This window comes from Abramis brama, assembly GCF_963993115.1.
Source record: "Abramis brama genome assembly, chromosome: 11".
In the NCBI taxonomy this organism is placed as follows: domain Eukaryota; kingdom Metazoa; phylum Chordata; class Actinopteri; order Cypriniformes; family Leuciscidae; genus Abramis; species Abramis brama.
Window position 1 is genome coordinate 30917152 of NC_139973.1, and position 19969 is coordinate 30937120.

Below are 19969 nucleotides of genomic sequence, written 5' to 3' on the forward strand. Positions count from 1 at the left end.
GCAATCCCTCTTTATTCCTGCCTTCATAATTAGTTCCCTTCCTCATTTTTTTTATCTTATAACCTTTTCTTCATTTTGCCCGCTCCTCTTTCCTCATTCATCTCACAGGAACGCTTATTTTCAAACAACTGTCAGTCGACTACAACTGTTGGTTTCTTAAAAAAAATAAAAAAAATAAAAAATCACATTCAAAATATTCAAATTGATAGACAAATAGACGTTGTAATCAAAATTATTCAACTTTCAATGCAAATAAGGTTTATTGGCAAAATTCACTTACAGCTGTTTGCAATGAACAAATCAAACAAAAGTAATTGTAATAGTTCAACACAACAAATGTTTCAAGTGGTTTCCCCAAATTCAACTGAAAACGCAACTTTTAATGACTTCTGCAGACTCAAAATTATTCAACCCTTTCATGGCAAGCATCTTTAGTATGTAGTAGAACACCCTTTTGCTTTTGTGTACCAGCTGCAAACGAGATGTATAACCAGACACCAGCTTCTGGCAGCGTTTCTGAGGAATCTTAGTCCATTCCTCATGAGAAATGGCCTCCAGTTCAGTAATATTCTTGGATTTGCGTGCTGCAACCACCTTCTTCAAATCCTACCAGAGATTTTCTATGGGGTTCAAATCAGGTGACTGTGATGGCCACTGTAGAATCTTCCAGGACTTCTTCTCTTAACTTTTTGGACCATTCTTTTGACTTAACCATATTTCTAAAATGCAGTCAAAAGTAACACTCAACAACAAACCTAGCCAGTTCAGGTATTTCATGTGTTCTAGCTCAAGTAAACCTGCTGCAACTAATGAAGCCTTCATTAGTTGCATCTGTTTTGCTGATTTGTGATGTTGTGGGGGATTCTATTCAGGGGGTTGAATAATTTTGAGTCTGCAGAAGTCATTAAAAGTTGCATTTTTAGTTGAATTTGGGGAAGCCACTTGAAACATTTGTTGTGTTGAGCTATTTCAATTACTTCGGTTTGATTTGTTCATTGCAAACACCCGAAAGTCTGTAAATGTTGCCAAAAAACCTGAATTGCAATGGGGGTTGAATAATTTTAATTAAAACTGTATTGACTTTTTGTGATTAAAAAAATCTATTTTTGATTTGTATAAGCAACTCTAGAATCCAAAGGTCTGAAATTAACTTTAAAAAAATAATATATATTTTGCTGTATTTTGCTGTATATTCTTAAGTACTACATTACCCACAATAGCACTGTGAAATCCACCAATCAGAGAAGTTGTTGTTACTGAAATCTGCATCTTAAGGTGCGACCACATTAGCAAAACTTCTATGAAATTTTGTGAACAAAAAAGTCCATTATTAATAGTGTAGCAATGTATGAAGCATCGCTCACCCAGAACTTACTTTGACAAACTTGAACCCAATGCAATGGAAATTTTTCACCCTCAAGCGCATGGATTCCTATCTAAATGATTTTTATTTTGGTCGCAAATATTTTCCAAAAATCTGTAAATGTGTCTCCACCTTAATTTCTGCCTTAAAAAGTAGTCAAGGTTAGAATTAGTAAATCCCAAATTATAGCATGTTGAAAATGGTTAAAGTCTACAGTTTTAAATATGTTTGAAGACAAACCATGTGCAAATTCATAAGTCAACACCATTGCTGAGTATTTTCTCCTTAAAATGGCAGTGAACCAAAGACGAACCAAAAATGCGGTTTGAAATCACCGGTGTTTTTGACGTCACAAACTACCTTGTAACCAATCACGTCAACGAGTGGATCTCTGAGCTGGTGTGAGTGAGTGGAGGCAGGGCTAATTTGCATATTCATAGAACCGTGTACACTAAATGAGGCAAGGGTGTATAGTTACATTCAAGCTATTTTAAGCCATGAAAATTTTTTTTCAAGGAAAAACCTTTTAAAAGTTTAATTTTGGTGATTCACTTGTATTACTTGAGTTTTAAGGGATACAATTATTGACTACAGGGGGACTTTAAGTGTGGCCAGATTAAATACAGTACTATTTCTGGTATATGTTTGAATTGCATTATTTTGATTGAATGCAGAAATGCTAATACTTACATGCAAATGCAAACAGTAAAATGCACATTTTACCTCCTATTTTAAATGCCTATTGAGAAAATTAATGGAAAAAAATACTTTCATAACGAAGAAAGCTGCAAAAGTAAGCTGTCGTTTTTTTTAGTCTATACAAACTTGTTTTAAGATGTGGTGCTGTATTGCTGGTAGGATGTTGTAGGAAGTTGTTTGATAAAATCTGATATTTATTTATTTAGGGGAGAGATTTTTTTGAAGAATGTATAGTATTTAAATGAAATGTTATGAGCATACATTTTTCTTCCTCCTCTCTCTTTCTGTTTTTAGCCCTCTGCGCTTTTTAGTGAAACCCCCCGTTCAAGAAGTCTCAGGGTTTGTTTCCAGTTGTCATCTGCATGCAACCTGACATGCAGATTGTTTGTTAACTCTGTTTCATCTTGTGAATACATGACACACATTGTAATGAACTTAAAGATATAGTTAATCCAAAAATGACAATGATTATGTTGTCATCGTAACCCTTATGACATTTTTTGTTTGGAACACAAAAGGAGTGATCTAGTAGAATGTTCAAACTGTTAGTTTCTATAATATGAAAGTGAATGATGACCCCGGCTGTTCCTTTAAAGTACAATCATTATATTTAATACTCTTTTGTTGTGCTTTAGAGAAGTATGTAATGTGTTGACTAAAGCACATGTAATGTACTTGATTATAATTTTAACTATTAATATATTTATATTATATAATATATTTAAAATATATTAATATTTGTACTAAATTACAACTTCTAATATATATATATATATATATATATATATATATATATATATATAAAATATATGCTTTTTTTTCCATTTTAGAAAAGAGCTACTTTTATATATATATTAGAGCAGAATAATGACATTAATTTTCATTTCTGGGTAAACTATCTCATTTACGGACTTGTTGTGTGTGTTCAATCCCTCATTTGAGCAGATACCTGCATGCAGTGTAAACTGATTCGCAGAATCTTGTGTTGACAAGTTTATGGTTTCCATAGCCTCTTACTCAGGCATCTAACGCAGAAATCAATTATTTATTTAGTCATTCCATAAGTAATCAGAATACATCAGAGTGCATTAGAGTTGATGGCTAATGTGTTAACTTTCTGTAAACACACAAAGAAGCTTTCTTTGGACTCCTCTGTATGCCATGAGCATTTCCTCCTCATAATGTGTTTAAAGTACATCTTCTCTGGTTAGCAGCCCTGTTTGATCACATTTCATGATGGTGAACGATCTTGGATACATAAAGCGGCCATTTAAGGGTCTTTATTTTAACTGTTTGTTGTGTTCTCCATGGTTATGTCTGAGAGATATCAACTCTGTGAGGTGAATATAGTATGGTGAGGTGTTCTGTTCTGTCTGCAGGGGTCACTGCATGAAGAGAGTTCATTCTCTGGCACTAGGCGTTTCAGTGGCTCCAGCGCTAGAGGCGTAAGGCCCAATTTTTACCTATCCCTCTGAAAGGGGCATGACCTGATACCCAATGCCAGTCTGGGCTTGTTGAGCATCTTGCATGGTTCTGTTTTCAGACCACACCACAGGCTTGACTAGGTGTTGTCTGTGTCTGTTTATGTCATGAGCTTCTCATGGAGTTTGGGAGTCTCCACCCTACTGTTCCCACTCTTGTTGTGTTTGGATTCCTGCATGGCAGTAGAGTGGGACTGTTGGTGTATGTACAGTATGTAAAGCATGCATTTGATGGTTGATCATCTTGGATTGAATATCTTTTTGTCTTTTGTGTGTGGTCGAAATATGGTTGTTTACTAGTCACACTGATTGACTCTGCTTCGCACAGATACCTGCTAATGCTGTGTGTCAGTGTGTTTTGTCCCACCATATGGGTATGGTTTTACACTACTCTTTAAAAGATTGTTTTTTTTTTCTCCAAAAATTAATAGTTTTATTCAGCATGGATGGATAAAATTGATCAAAAGTGACGGTAAAGACATTTATATTACTACAGAAGACCTCTGTTTCAAATAAATGCTGTTTTTAATTAATCATTGACAACATTGATAATAATAAGAATGGTTACTTTAGTACCAAATCAGCATTTTAGAATAATTTCTGAAGGATTGTGTGACTGGAGATTGGAGTGATGGCTGCTGAAAATTGGATCACATGAATAAATCACATTTTATTAAAATAGGACCAGTTATTTTAAATTGTAATAATATTTCACAATATTAATGTTTTTTACTATATTTTTGGTCAAGTAAATGCATTCTTGGTGAGCAAAAGAGACTGCTTTCAAAAACATTAATAAAAACATGCCCCAAACTTTTGAACAGTAGTGTATATGGTACTGTGTCATTTCTTTAAACTTTATACTTATCAGTTCCCATAATTTTCCTCTAATGCTCAGAACTAACTCTCTTTCTGCTAACATCTGCTCCTCTGTCCATCTTATTCTGCTTTTTTCTCTATACCTGCTTTTCTGGTCAGCCTTCAGACTACAATGGCTTTCTGGGCTCCAGTTCCAGGGCTTCATCTAGGGCGAGTTCAGCCCGTGCCAGTCCTGTGGTGAGCTTCCCATTTCTATCACTGACCAAGCTTTAGTACTGCAGTTTCAAGGTCAAGTCTGTCATCTCTGTAACACATGAAGATCCATGGCAAAAACGGACCTGTTCTCCTGTTCCTTTGGTTATCCTGTTCCTCACTCTGGAATATTCAGTAGGCTATTGTGTGGAATTAGCATGAATCTTGTTTGTGTCGTGCTCCCTCTAGTGAGTAAAGCATGGAACATATCTATAGATGCCCCAATTCTGATGCATTATTGTTTTAAATAAGTATTTCTCATTTAATGTAGATTTGTATAAAGAGGCTGGATGATTTTACATTGTAGATTCTGCTGAACATGTTTAATTTTTCATAGGTGGAGGAAAGGTCAGACTTCCTGGAAAAGGTCAGTAGAATAATTTTGAGGATGTTGAACACAATTTTTAATCCATCACAGTGAATAATACCGCAACAAAGTGATCCACCAGACAAAGTAAATATTTAAACTACATCCTCAGGGTTCCAGGACAGCCTCCACCCTCTCGGCTGCCACTCTAGCATCTCTGGGTGGAGGGTTATCACGAAGAGGAAGCTGTGATACCTCGCTTTCAGCTGACACTGAGGCCTCCATACGGGAAATGAAGGTAGTTTTGGTGTGTTCATAATACTAAATTATAATGGCCATGAACTATATGTAAAGATCTTCATTTTGTTGTCTACTCTCAGGACTCTCTGGTAGAGGTAGAGGAGAAGTACCGTAAGGCCATGGTGTCCAACGCTCAGCTGGACAATGAGAAGACAAACCTGATGTATCAGGTGGACACACTAAGAGACACTCTGATGGAGCTGGAGGAACTTCTGTGTGAGACACGAAGAGAGTGTGAGGAGAAAAACAGGGTAAGGCTTATCAAATGATGAAATAAATTATTTGATAAAGAGGGTTTTAATACAAAATCCTGTAGAATAATTGACCCTTTTACAATACATAATTGTTTTTTTTGTTGTTTTTTTCATTACAAAATATGAAATTTACATTAATGTGTACATTACATTCATGTAATCCATGAAGTGTGATGAATAAATATTATTATTGACAAAACTACTACGGTGAGACAAAATCCCATTGGAAGTGCATACAGGTTATTTTGACCCCATTTTACAAAGAGTAATAAATAACATTGCAGAGGTACTCACATAGTACACGTTTTGACATACAAGAGGAATGAATGGAATATCAAGGAATTAAATTATTATTGGAAAAATATTGTTATTATTGGATTATATTGGAAAAAAATCTAAAAATCAAACTCTGTTGGGTCAATTTGACCTCCTTTTGGGCATTTCGGGTTAAGTCTGATCATAACTAAACTACTGTATGTGGCAATGTTGCATGTTATAGTATAATCAGTTTTGAAGTTGTTTTGCAAATATGGAAATGGTTAGCAGAGAAGTTGTTATCTCTGGTAAGCTTTTAGTGTGAGTTATCAATCAAGCACACAGAGATATCAACACTCAATATACAGTTCACAGACTGTTAATATGCAAAGATTACTGACATGCACACAGTCATACTACCGTTCAAATAACTATGACAGTACAGCTGCTAGTAACCAGGAATATATTGCAAATTTACAATTAATTTTTCAGTACATACTTCAATGATGGGCATTTCTGTTTTTAGGAGTGCGAGCGAGAACGTCATGCCCACAATGTCCTAAAGATCCAGTTTGAGGAGATGAAGGAAACACTGAAGCAGAGTGAAGAGTTGTTGACGGTGAGCATCACCAGTAAATGATGGGGCACTCTTCTGGCTCTTTGTCTTCCTAACATAGATGGATTCTGTTTTTTGTTGTCTTCTTTCATATTTTCCTCTTAATATTCTTCTATCTGCTCATCTGTTTTCCTCTGCTTGCCCTCATGGCCGGGGCTCAGGAAGCCCAACAGTCTCGCGGGAAGCAGGCGGACTATATTAGAGAGATAGCTGACCTGCAAGAAACATTGGAATGGAAAGATAAAAAGATCCTGGTACAATTACTTTGCTTTACATGGCCATGTTTCTTTAATCATATCACATCAAAACATTTCTCTCTTTTAGATTTTAACACTTAATAATCTTTTGAATTTCAGAATTCCCTAAATCCTCCTTAGCTTGTGTAACTTATTAACCCAACTTGTTTAAGTATGGAATGCTTTATACTGTGTCACATGTCCCTTGTAGTCTTTCCTAACCTTACAGCTTTCCTTTACTCCTTTGTTCTTCCCTTCCCTGACTGTTCACTTTTGCGGATGGCCTAATTTAGGCCTTAGAGAGGCAGAAGGAATATTCAGACATTATCCATGATGAACGGGAGGCACTCAGGGATGAGGTTTGCGGGCTTAAGGATGCTTTAAAGGTAGAGGTGTAGAAAGAATATTTGCAATCACAGAGATAAAGAAGTCATTAAATGTAGCGTCATTATTTTAAATTCAAAGGACCATAATAACAAATTGGAAAAAATGGGATGTTGACATCAGATTGTATTCTTGCTCAGAAACATGGCATTGTGCTGGGATCTGAGGTGACGGCCAATGGGCAGGTAGCAGACGGGGCGATTGATGGGCATGCTGATTCGGAAACAGCTTGCCGACTGAATCAAGACTCTCACACGCCCACCATGACTGGAGACAGCATGTTAGGTAAGACAAACGGTTTCCAGTATTTTTTAACTCACAATCTAAACAATTGCAGCAGATTTACTTCTTGCCATCAAATTGATGTAGTCAAATGTTTACCATTTTGCTTTTATGGCATATAAATGCATATTTGCAATGTTTTATTTATTTATTATTATTGTAGAAAACATTATAAATATGTTAAAGATTAGAGATTAAACACAACTATGGTGAAGACTGCACAGTTCAAAATGGTGGGAGGAAATCATTTTGGTGTCATTCATGTGTCAATTTGTTAAATGAGGAAACGTTGACTGTATACATCCCCCAAAAAACAAGTTAAAAGAGCAGGGAGAACAAACTCTGAGGCACAGAAACTGGACTGTTTGCTATCTGATGCAATCTCTGAAAACCAGCATGAAGCACAGTGATTTAAAGGGTTTTGACATACAGAAATGTCAAAACCCATTACTGCAGTAAATTACAGTAACCTATAAGAAATGTAGTCAGCTGACAATAAACATAAATACTTGACCATCTGAGAATGAAGTCAGCACATTTTGTGCACAAATGGTAACAAACTCTTATAAATATCTAGTTCAGTCATGAAACTCTAGATGGCACAGGCTGATAGGTCCTCAGTAGCAATCACACTCACAAGCAATCACAGTATTAGCACATGGCACAAGTTGTTTGGCGTCTGCTGATTCTGCAGTCAGTGAGATTGCTTGTTCAACATTTAAAAAGTCTGGTTCGGTGTTCGCTGTAGGCTAGTTTGGCAGCAAGCTGTCAGAGTTCCTCTGAAATCCTCCACCTCCCTTAGCTCCACCTGCTTAGATCTGCTACAGGATTTATGTATTAATGCAGCAGCATATCTTACATGCTCACAGCAGCGTGTGTAGCAGATATAATCTGCCAAGACCAAACACATTAACCTTGCCATTTTCATTAACATTGCCAAAACTACTTAGAGAGTTGTCAAGATTAATAATAGGAAATTCTGACACAGGAGAATCTTCTAAATGCTAACAAAAATCATTCAGTAAATGTGTTGCCAAAGCAAGGTCAAACAACCCTAGATGAATCAGAAATGGCAGCCCTCAGTGAAAGGTCAATGTACGTAAAGGAGGTTTCCAACTCTCAATATTTAGAAAATCACTATTCCAAGTCTACTGACTGCAGATTTAACACCTCACAGGTAAAGTGCACTCCAGTTAATGTTGAATAACCTGTAACTACTGTTAAAATCAGAAAAAAACATGTCAGAGGATAAAGGAGACATTTATTCAAGTGCAGAAACTTGATTCACTATAACCATTTAAACCTGAGAATCAGATAATTTCGGAAATTACAGTATATGAACCTCAGACCAGACTAGCAGAGAACATTAACTGAATAGAACTCAATGCTGCCATGAAAACCTCTCAAGATCTCATGTTTGAACCCACAGACTCTAACGAAGTGGATATATTTAATATCACAGGAGACAATGGTGTACAATCCAGGGACCAACAAGAGACAGAGGCTGAGCCAGTGATGCAGTGTGTGGAGGACACGTATAGCATGCTTGTAGAGCACAAGGGCAAAGCTTTCCTTCTCGATAGTTGTGAGGAAGCAGTTTCTGCTCTTTTAGTTCTGGATGGTGTAAATATGCATAGCAGTGAGCCTCCAAAAGAAATAATATTCGATGTGAGAGGACTGAGTGTAGAAAATGAAACACAGACGTTCTTTAAGACAAAGTTTAAAATTAAGAAGATCTTCAACTGCTGTGTCTTATGATTTTTCACAGATTTTTTTTCCTGATGTTTGTGACAATGTCCTTTTGATTTTTATTTTTCATTGAGAACTTATACTCATGGTGTAATTTTGCATATGTACTTTTTAAATCTTTAATGTAAATGAGAATGATCCAGACATGTTTTGGGCATGCAAAAGCTGTACATTTCTTTCAATATTCGGAAATTATAAAAAGCTTGATTTTTGAAAAAAATTCTTCAAGAGAAATGTGAATACATTGTGATATGGATAAAATCCAAATCCATGGACAATTAGATGCATTGCACTTTGGAAGAATATGTACTTCTCCATCTGTGCCAATACATCATCATCATCATCATCATCATAATTGAAATCACTTGTCACCACAAATAAAAAGCAAATACCAAAAATGTTTTATACAAAATAATATTCACATCAGTGTACATATACAATGTGTATAATAATAATAATAATAATAACACCATATATACATTTTCTATTTATACACAATTGTATGTTCATATTAAATAAAAACAGTAATTATGTTAACTTTTTTAAATTAATTACATGATATGATGATTATTAAATTAATTATATAGAAATATTGCTGTGAAAACCCCCCAACTCAAATTAAGATAATTTGACATACAAGAGGAATAAAGCTTTAAATAGACTTTACAAAACTGCCGTTAGAAGTAAATATATTATTTGTTTTCTTTCTTCTTCTTATTCCTTATCACCCCAACAATCTATTTTGCAATCGAGTCATGCATTTTTGGTCATGTTAAATGCACGTTAATTGCATTTTTTATAATTCATTGTATAATTCATTGTAAAATGTTAAAATGACAGTTCCAATTTGTATACTCTGTACTACAAAATAAATTATATTAGTGCCTACATCGACCCATTGTGTATGTCACATTGTTCTATTCTGTATGAGGTTCATGTGCTGTACATATTTTTGTTTGAATTTTTCAGAGATCAGATTAAGGAAGCTGGTGGAAGAGAGAGAGAGTTTGCTCGACCAGGTGAGTTTTGTAATCTTATGCTTTTCAAGTGATTCATTGTTTTCTGTATAATTGATATTGTGGGAGAGCATCTTATGACATCTCTGTCATAAGGACTTTGTTAGCATGACTGTCCGCTGTAGCACGTCCTGATTTTGCAGAGTTTGACGCGTTCCTGTGTCAACATATTTTTTTGATCCTGGAACAACATACCTGTCAGAAAATTTTATCATAACCTATAACTTCTCCCTAAAATCAGAGGGAAATGATAGGTGAATCACACTGATGTAGAAGCACCTAACCCTGGCTGTAAGCCTAAATTTGACAAAACTGTAAACTTGTCCCTCAAATCTGATTGGTTGATTGGAATTTTGTTCCAGGATCAACAAAGATGTTGATCCAGGAACATGTTGCACTTGGTGAAATCAGGTTTTGCTGTGCTGTGTGTGTATTTGCAGGTACGGAAGCTTAAAGCCACTGCAGAGCAGAAACAGAAGAATGGGACAGAAGAAATGGGAAGCACAGATGACGATGACCTTCAGAATGGTCTGGACCCTCATATCTTAGATCTGCAGAGTAAGATACACCTTTAAATTTCAATCACTATCAGTCTTGATTTAGGCTGGCTTGTAATATGGAGGTAAATATTTTCATGTGACCTCAAAAATGTTTTTTTCTACAGGAGATGCTAACAGGCAGATAAGTGACCTGAAATTCAAGTTGGTCAAGTCTGTGCAAGAAGTCACAGCGCTTGAACAAAATGTAAGTCATGGTTAAAACTAACACAAGACTTTTTTCCCAGAGGCACAACTCAGTATTGTGCTCTTGCTTTCAATTTCATAATCAGTGGTTAATAATATTTTCCTTTCAAGTTTTACTTCTCTTTATGCACTATTAATTTTGTTCTGACTGTGGTACAACCAGTTCCACAGTGTTTCATGCATAACCTGTCATCTCTGTCATGTGGCAGATAATTCGGCTGGAGGGTCAGGTGGGTCGCTATAAGATGTCTGCTGAGGCTGCGGAGAAAGTGGAAGATGAACTAAAAGTGGAGAAACGCAAGTTACAGAGAGAGGTACATTATTAAATGATGGGGGGGGGGATCTAATATTTCAAACATCTTAGCAACAACTGCACTCTAAAAATGTAAATTATGATGTAGTCAATTTTTTGGTGAAATATTCTTATAATTAAAAATATTGAGCACATTTTAAAGCTGTGAAATCAATTAAATATACCTTATGAATTGAGTACATGTAAGAAAAAAAGAAAAAAGATCTACATTTGGTGCCATGACTAATACAATTAATTAGACCTAATATGTTAAGGTAATGGACCAAAAAAAGAAATGTTGGGCGGGACTTGATATTGTCCATTGAATATCGACTGGATCATTGTTGTTTGTTATTGCTGCAATAAAGTGATGTCCGGTTTGTGAACAATTTTGTAGTCTGAAACCGAGTCAGCACAGATTTGCAAGTTACTCAAGTAAAATTCACTTTCGGACTTTCATGGTGACTTAAAGGAACACTTCGACTTTTTGGGACTTTGGCTTATTCACCGTATCCCCCAGAATTAGATAAGTCCATACATACCATTTTCATCTCCGAGCGTGCTGTAACTCTGTCTGACGCACCCACCGCTAGCCTAGCTTAGCACAAAGACTGGAGGTAAACGGCTACAGCTAGCATACTGCCTAGAGCCCTGCACGGGGCAAAACATCCAGCCCTAACCGAGACCTGGCCCGTGGTGTTCAAGCCCTAATCCGGCCCCAGCCCGAAAACGTCTGCAATTTTTCAGCCCGAACCCGACCCGAGACCAACATCAATATCACTTTGAGCTCTCTCTGACGCACGCTCTCTTATGCGCGCTGTCTCTGCTAGACGCACAAACATAGGCTACACACACACGCTATAGGTCAAATTTTATTATAGGCCTCAAACATAACTACCACCACCAACAATTATGCCCACAAATATTAATACAGACTGTCCATTACAGAGAAGCATAAGCATGCAGTAGAGAATATTGTATAGCCAAATGTGATCCAGCAGTAAATAAAGATTTACGGCCTACCTTTTTTTTTTATGTCAAGTAACTTTACTGAAGAACAATGTTTCAAAGAACTCTTCGCCAACTGGCTAACATTAAATAATAATAAAAATATAATAAAGAAAAAAAAAATCAGTTGAACTGAGTAGGTTCATTCACTGTTTATTCGCGATTGTTGTGAAGAAAAAGAATAGCATCCACTGTTGAAGGCTTCAGGCTCGGTAATCAAATCAAAACTCTTTCAAAATGCAGCTTTTCCTGAAGTATTGGGAACTTTTAGTAACTCCTTACGCTCCAACTTCTCCCTGATGCTCTGCATGGTCAACTGTCACCTAATGCATTGCACGCGCGTCACGTTACTCGCGTGATCGCATATTGCGTTGCATATTTATAATATTATCAATATAACAATATTCCATACAGTAGCCTGCGCTCTGCACGTATTATGGGCACGATGAAAGGAGAAAAGCTAAATGAGCCCGAGTCCGACCAAAGCCCAATCTGTAAAAAAATAAAAAAAAATAAAATAAAAAAAATTGACCCGACTGCTCCCACTAAGTGACAAAATAACGCCAACATTTTCCTATTTACATGTTGTGATTTGTATAGTCACAGCGTGTACAAATAACATGGTCACATATTCTCAGAAGGCGAAGCACTGCTACTTGGGCGGAGTGATTTGCTCACAGCGCCTGTGAAGCCCCGTGGTGAGGAGCAGAGTTCGCTCAGAATTGGAGTAAATCACTCCGCAGAAGTAGCAGTGCTTCGTCTTCTGAGAATATAGTTCCCAGTATGTATACGGTTAGAAGATGGTTGTGTCTCATGTGACCTTGTTATTCGTACACGCTGTGACTATACAAATCACAACATGTAAATAGGAAAATGTTGGCGTTATTTTGTCACTTATTGGGAGCATGTGTGCTAGCTGTAGCCGTTTACCTCCAGTCTTTGTGCTAAGCTAGGCTAGCGGTGGGTGCGTCAGACAGAGTTACAGCACGCAAGGAGATGAAAAAGGTATGTATGGACATATCTAACTCTGGGGGATAAGGTGAATAAGCTAAAGTCCCAAAAAGTCGAAGTGTTCCTTTAAATGTCTCTTGGCTCATCCTCGACCTGACCACAGGCTCTACTCTTCACCACAATGGTAACACCAAAACGTCAATTTAACAGAAACTCCCATGAATCCAAACATAAAAGAACATGCACTTACAGATCTCCTACTATATTAATTTTGTGCAAAACATATTAATTACTCTCCTTATACAGTCCGTATCATAGAATGCTAGGAAAATCAAATTTCCCTCTCTTTGCGCGTGATTGTCCAACTTACTCAATTTCTTAAGTTGCTGTTAAAGATGAGAGAATGTTGAGATGGAATGAGTAATAATAGTAGTTCTTGAAACTGATCAGTATACTTTCTTAATTCTCAAATATGTTGAATGAAATTTAACTAAAATATGAAGTATATCTTAAAAATATAATTTATTTGTCAAATACTAATTTCTTTTCATAAAACTTAAATAAGAGATGTAAATTTTAGTCAAAATTAACTGTTGGATTTTCAGACATTTATTTTGGTATGTCCAACTCAAGTGATATTCAGAGATTTTATTAAGGTATATATTGTGTGATATTTACAAAGCCACTGTGTGATGTGTGATGTAACAAATTCCTGCTGTGCTTATTCTAGCTGAGGTCTGCGCTTGACCGTATCGATGAGCTGGAAGCAAGCAACAGCCACCTGACGAAGAGACTAGAGAAGATGAAGGCCAATCGGAGTGCCCTACTGGCACAGCAGTGACGCCCGCCTGTGCCCACTCTGCAGTCAGGGCATGATTCCTATCACCCACTGGCACAGATGACGTGCCACCCATAAAAAAACTAAAATTTCTATCAAAATCAGATCAAATTAGCTCAATCATCTTGCTAATTTAGACTTCGAAAAGATAAATAAGGCTAACGGGCATGAACATCAACCTTCATTTGTTTGCTAGTAGGATTCCAAGCGGAGGACACATCAAAAACAAATTCTTACTGAGGCTCATTAAAGTGACCTTTGGTTTGGATTAGCAGAATTCAGGCCCTCAATGAGCTCTCAATACTTTTTTGACTGGGTTACGGATCTCTGTGTCTGCAGACCAACACAACACAGCAGAGCACATCTATGACAGCATGTTACTTTATGGTAGTATGTTGGTTCAGAGGGACATTGACTTAGCAGATCATGCACTTTATCTCTGCATCAGTATTCAAGTGTGTTACTCGGAAACTGTACATGGAACCATTTTGCATAATGAGGTAATGGAAATTGTGTAGTCCAGATATTAAATTAATGAATGTATGCTCTCATACAGAGACAGTTGTGCATTTTCTTGCAGTGTTTTGTGCAGACAGGAACTTAACAACAGACATGTGCAGGATATGTGCAACATCACTTTGAACGTTTAATGGGGGATTGTTATAATGTCCATTTTGTTTTACGCCAAATCTGTGTGTGTAAGTGTTGGTTCGTACTTAAATAAGGTGGACTAGCACTTTATGACGTTAGTAATTTTTGTTTACATGCTAATGTTGCGTAAACATCCTGAGGAACTTATATGAGGACATGGTTACAAAAAACTTTGATGCAATAATAATGCTAATATAACTTTATGGAGTTTATTTGGGTCAAAGCCAAGATTGGAAGTATCTGAATCATTGTCCTTGAAAATGTTCTCAGTGGCAGCAATTATTTTTCTTTGTTGCTTTACTGAAGCACTCTTTTTTTTCTCACATATCTATTCAACTAAAGTGGGCCAAATGATGAAAATACTTTTGTTTTGTTTAATATGCAGGTTTTAGATCACCTACTCGCTTTCTGTGTATAAAAACAGAGGTCTTGGTCATTGTAATATGGTAAGTAGAAGTAGCAGTATAAGCACAGCTGATCATCAGAATACTGTTCATATCCAGTTTAAACTCAGATCATACTGCAACAGCATATATCATCGGAGGGCTAAATGGACATTTGAGACGTCACCAGCCTTTATAGATACAATCTGTAATCTGAGTCTTGCTTTCGAAAACATGCTGAGTCAACACTATAAATGGGAGTGCAGCTGGTTTTTTGAAGCTGGTCGTTGTAGCACTTTCACTAATGGTCTGCCACTTAAAGAGTGTATCATTAATCTCATTGAATTTGGGGTTTATAGAAATAAACATGGCTTTTTTAAGAAAAAGAAAAAGGAACTGTATTGCAATAATGCTTTTCAGAGGAACTGACCATTACATTTACACAACAAGCTCAGATGTACATCATTATGCTAACAGCTGTGACAATGATGTCATAATGCTATATCCGCTGGATGATTGTTTGTGGCAAGATGATTCTTTTTTGCTGATTGTGAGCTTCACTTGTATCCCTCCCAGGGTTCTGCAACCATTGGAGACAATGCGCCACCTTGTTTACACACTCAGTGAACATGCTGTCTCATAAGGACTGATATGCTGAACTTTTGAAATAACAGACAGAGACACACAAATTATATTGTTTACCTGTATTACACCTCTTCTGTAAGACATGGCATAGCAAGATAAATAAACTCATGCAATAACACTGACTTTTCAGGTTTTTATTTATTTCATTCTTTTGTTGCATTTTACGTTTTAATAAACAAGAATTACAAAATGGATCCTGCTCCCTCAAAACATTGAAAAGATGGAAGTGATGTACATTTGAACAGCAGAAGAAAGCACTAAATTTTCTGCTGATAAATCGGGTTCTGCATTTTGGTGTGGAACATGTCATGGTGAAGTCATATGGTTGGCAATAATATATATATATATATATATATATATATATATATATATATATATATATATATACACATACATGGGCCATTCTACAGAATTGGTGCAAAGTCAGAGTTGGAAACATCTTGATTTTTTTTTTTTTTTAACAAATTTTGCATGTATGCAAATTGTATAATATCCAAGGTACGCTTTTCTAGTAATTGTGCAGTTAATTCTCATATTGTATTTTCAGAAAATGCTGGAATATTTTCCTTCTCCCCAAATATATATATATATATTTTTTTTAAATATTTTTACAGGTTAAATCAATAAAGATTATAATTTTAATAATATTTTAAGTGTAATTTATGAGATTTGCTGTATTTTGAACCCAATCTTTCTTTGTAGAAGGCATAAAGTTTACCGTACTGATTTCAAAGTTAAGGATTCATTAGTTTGAATATGCACTGAACCAAACACTATCATAACATCTTAGTTGATAATTCAATATACTTTATTTTTGACAAAACATCCCATGTTACGGTAGTGACTGCACATTTTTGGTAGTGACAGTAATGTTTTGGTAGTGACCACAATACTTAGTTTGCCATGGCTGAATCAGACTGTCCACATTTTATGTTAATATAAATAAATAACTATGATGCACATATGCAGTCAGTACATATAGCAGACACACATCTGACAGTAAATATCTTATAAGAACACCTAGAGCTAGATACTTTGGGTCTTGAGGTGCAAGTGAGAAGATTTTTCTTCCTAAAAAAAAAACAACAACTTACAATGTAGACTGTTTCAGAACCACTTTGTTTTATTTTCACATTTTCAACATTTTGTTTATGAGTCATTCAGATAAATCTCCAGAACCACTGAACTGTGTGTGTGTGTGTGTGTGTGTGTGTGCGCGCACGCGCGTGTGTGTGTGTGTTTACATAAAACATTAATTTCAGAATATTTTTCCTCATTCAGATAAATCTCCAGAACCACTAAACTGTGTGTGTGTGTGTGTGTGTGCTTGCATAAAACATTAATTTCAGAATAATTTTGCCCTGCAAAATGTCTCCACCTCTTTTTGTCTTTTCACCATCATCCTGTGTCTTTTCTGTCTTTTCCTCCATGCTTTTCTGACATGTCTTTGCTCCCTGTCAGATAATTCACTGATACTCTTCAACTTTCCTTCTTCCCTTCGTTTCTTATTTCTTTCTCTTTCTTTCCTTAAGTATTCCTCGTACTTCACTGGGTCTTCCCTCAACCTTTGTTTGTATTCTCTCTGCCTCTCTGTTGTAGTTTTTAAAAAAAAAATTAAGCATGTTGGTGTTTTATGTCATTCTCCCTGTCAAGTTAATCATAGAAATTAACATTACTGTCACAGTGTTGGGTTTGTGTTTCCGGGTGTCCACTAGAGGTCCTCCTTCCCCACGGTGTCATTCACATTATGAACTGCATTCCCCACAATCCTTGTCTGTACCCATCACTGTATCATTGCACTCAGCTGTTCCCCATCATCATTGCACTCAGCTGTTCCCCATTATCATTGTTAGTTTTGTTATATATACCCTGCCTGTTTAGTGTTTGTTACGGAGTCCTTGTATGTATCACACCACTTCTTAGGTTGGTTCTTGTCTGTGTCTTGTTTTGTTCTTGTGTTGGATTGCTTCATTGGATTTTGACCTCTGCATGGACTGGATTATGATGTAATGGATTGGCCCTTAATAAATATACTGCAATTTGGATCCTACCCTTGTTTTTGTGTGTGGATCGTGACAATTACTGCACTGTAAACCCTAACGCTCAAAATAATTAATTGGTTTAAGTAGGACAAACTTAAATTAAACTAATTAGTTCAGTCAAATTAACTTGTATGAGTATTTAGCACTTTCTTTTTCTTTCAAGTTCACAGAACTGATATATTTTAAGTAAACTGAACTGTTTCATTGTTCTGAGTTTTATGAAATTATTTATTTTAATTTAGACAAACTTAAGTTTAACTGAAACGGCTGGGATGTCTATTTCCCAGCATGCTTTGCCGATGGCACTCGAAAGGGAGAGTAAATGCTAAAATTAATTGTAATATAATGGGGTTTTTTTTGTGTAAGATTAATGTTAAGTGTGAGATTTAGTAGTGATTAATGTTTTGTCATGCTAATTTAGAAGAATTTCCGTTAATGTTGGCTTTATATTTACCATCATGGTGACAAGTGGTGCATGCAGCTTGATTTGAGAGCAAATAATCCCTTTATATTGTTGCGCTCATGCAACAAGTGCTTCTGTATAACATACTATTGTTAATATGTTAGCAAATTAGTATGTTAGCAGATTAGCTTTTAAAAGCTAAGTTTATACTAATAAAAGTGTTCACATTGAGATTAAATGAAAGTTTTAAGTTAATTGTATGAATTAATGTACTTTGAATTTCAGAATTTAAAAAAATTTGAGGCAATTGATTGAGTTCTGCAAACTTATTCGGGTTTACAGTGTACTTTATAGATTTGAGTTATATTAATTGAATGGACTTAGTACTATTAACTTTATTTACCCAAGTTATCTTAACAATAAGTTTTTGAGTTACTTGGACACAAATCAATTTTTTTTTTATGCTTAAATTGTTTGAGTTAATAAACTTAAATGATTTAAAGGGATAGTTCACCCAAAAATTCTATCATTGTTTACTCACCCTCAAGTTGTTCCAAACCTGTATGAATTTATTTGTTCTGCTGAACACAAAGGAAGATATTTGGAAGAATGTTTGTAATCAACAGATCTCGGTCCCCATTGACTTCCATAGTAGGAAAAAAATATACTATGGTAGTCAATGGGGACCGAGATCTGTTTGGTTACAAACATTCTTCCAAATATCTTTCTTTGTGTTCAGCAGAACAAAGAAACTCATACAGGTTTGGAAAAACTTGAGGGTGAGTAAACAATGATAGAATTTTCATTTTTGGGTGAACTATTCCTTTAAGGCAATTGGTTTCCTCAAACGGTTTGAGTTGAACTAACTCATCAGGTTTTACAGTGTGACAACAACCTTACACCTAAGCTAGTATCATGGACTGCAACCTTAAGTAATTGTAACCTCATCACATTACAGAATTTTAACAGAATCTTGCATACTAAAACACTACTAAAACATACTACAGTAGTAATTATTTGCATAACTGTACTAAAATGTAGTTTATTCCTCCAAATAAAGGATTATGTGTTCCCTTTTGTCACTACCAAAACAGTAATGTCACAACCGAAACTTCAAGACATGTTTCGGTTGTGACTGTCTTGGTAGTGACAATTTTAGATACTTTTGAGCCTAGCTCGAAGATGCTAATCAGCACATGGTTAGCAATCACTGGTCAGAACAGTTGAACACATATAACAACTAAATTTTATGGAATAACATCCAAAAAAGTTTTCTCAATAGCAGAAAAAATTAGTTTGGTAGTGACATTCCTTAAAGTTACACACAGATTTTTAGACTTTAGAACACATTTACCTCAAAATGATGGGATCAATCTACTCACCATATAGCACATGAGAGAGAGGGACACAGGAATATTTCCTGATCAAAAATGTAGGGGTGTGGTTAAAATCAGTCTCAGCCAATGGACTACAACATTCACTGTTTTGGTAGTGACATGAAAATGCAGGACACATTTTTTTAGATAAAGTTTCATGATTTAAAAATAAAATATAAAATAAATATTTTTTTTTAACTTCACTTTTTAAAAAAAATCAAAAATATTTTTTTTTAAAACAAGAATGAAAAAATTTGCTAAACATTTTTCAATATCATTTTCACAAGTTGAAATTTAGGGGTTAGGGTTTGGGACAGCCACCTCCTAATTGAATACCTAAATAGAATTTTATGAAGTTTAGTGACAACATGTTACAATGTTTACATTGTACAATGACTGGTAGGATACAGTTTTTATTATTGCTTGACAAAAAATTTCAAGATTTCAATTCCATTCTTGTGATTTGATTCCGATTTTGATTCAATATTGACTAATTTGGATACATGTTTATTTTAAATTTTATTTAAAAAAATAATCTCACCTAATGCTGTAAACATAAAGGGCCCAATCTGCTGGGATTATTAAAGGTTAAAAATAAATTAAATTAAATATAATGCAGTTTTT

At 35.5% G+C, this 19969-nt stretch overlaps 1 protein-coding gene across 21 annotated transcripts in view; it reads left to right on the plus strand.

Moving 5' to 3' along the window:
- lrrfip1b (leucine rich repeat (in FLII) interacting protein 1b) overlaps positions 1 to 15642 on the plus strand; it is a 43970-nt gene extending 28328 nt beyond the window's left edge. For 5 of the 21 annotated variants that reach the window (XM_084128628.1, XM_084128644.1, XM_084128642.1 and 2 more), the window contains 15 exons: positions 2357 to 2401; positions 3442 to 3507; positions 4522 to 4599; positions 4952 to 4981; positions 5094 to 5219; positions 5302 to 5472; positions 6257 to 6349; positions 6508 to 6600; positions 6876 to 6968; positions 7107 to 7251; positions 9967 to 10016; positions 10454 to 10571; positions 10678 to 10757; positions 10966 to 11070; positions 13738 to 15642. In XM_084128628.1, the coding sequence (XP_083984754.1) occupies positions 2357 to 2401; positions 3442 to 3507; positions 4522 to 4599; positions 4952 to 4981; positions 5094 to 5219; positions 5302 to 5472; positions 6257 to 6349; positions 6508 to 6600; positions 6876 to 6968; positions 7107 to 7251; positions 9967 to 10016; positions 10454 to 10571; positions 10678 to 10757; positions 10966 to 11070; positions 13738 to 13848 (1404 nt within the window). In that variant the 3' untranslated portion in view covers positions 13849 to 15642. The remainder of the gene's footprint in view (positions 1 to 2356; positions 2402 to 3441; positions 3508 to 4521; positions 4600 to 4951; positions 4982 to 5093; positions 5220 to 5301; positions 5473 to 6256; positions 6350 to 6507; positions 6601 to 6875; positions 6969 to 7106; positions 7252 to 9966; positions 10017 to 10453; positions 10572 to 10677; positions 10758 to 10965; positions 11071 to 13737) is intronic. The other 16 variants (XM_084128646.1, XM_084128632.1, XM_084128631.1 and 13 more) reach the window with 6 other exon arrangements.
- Positions 15643 to 19969: the final 4327 nt, after the last annotated feature.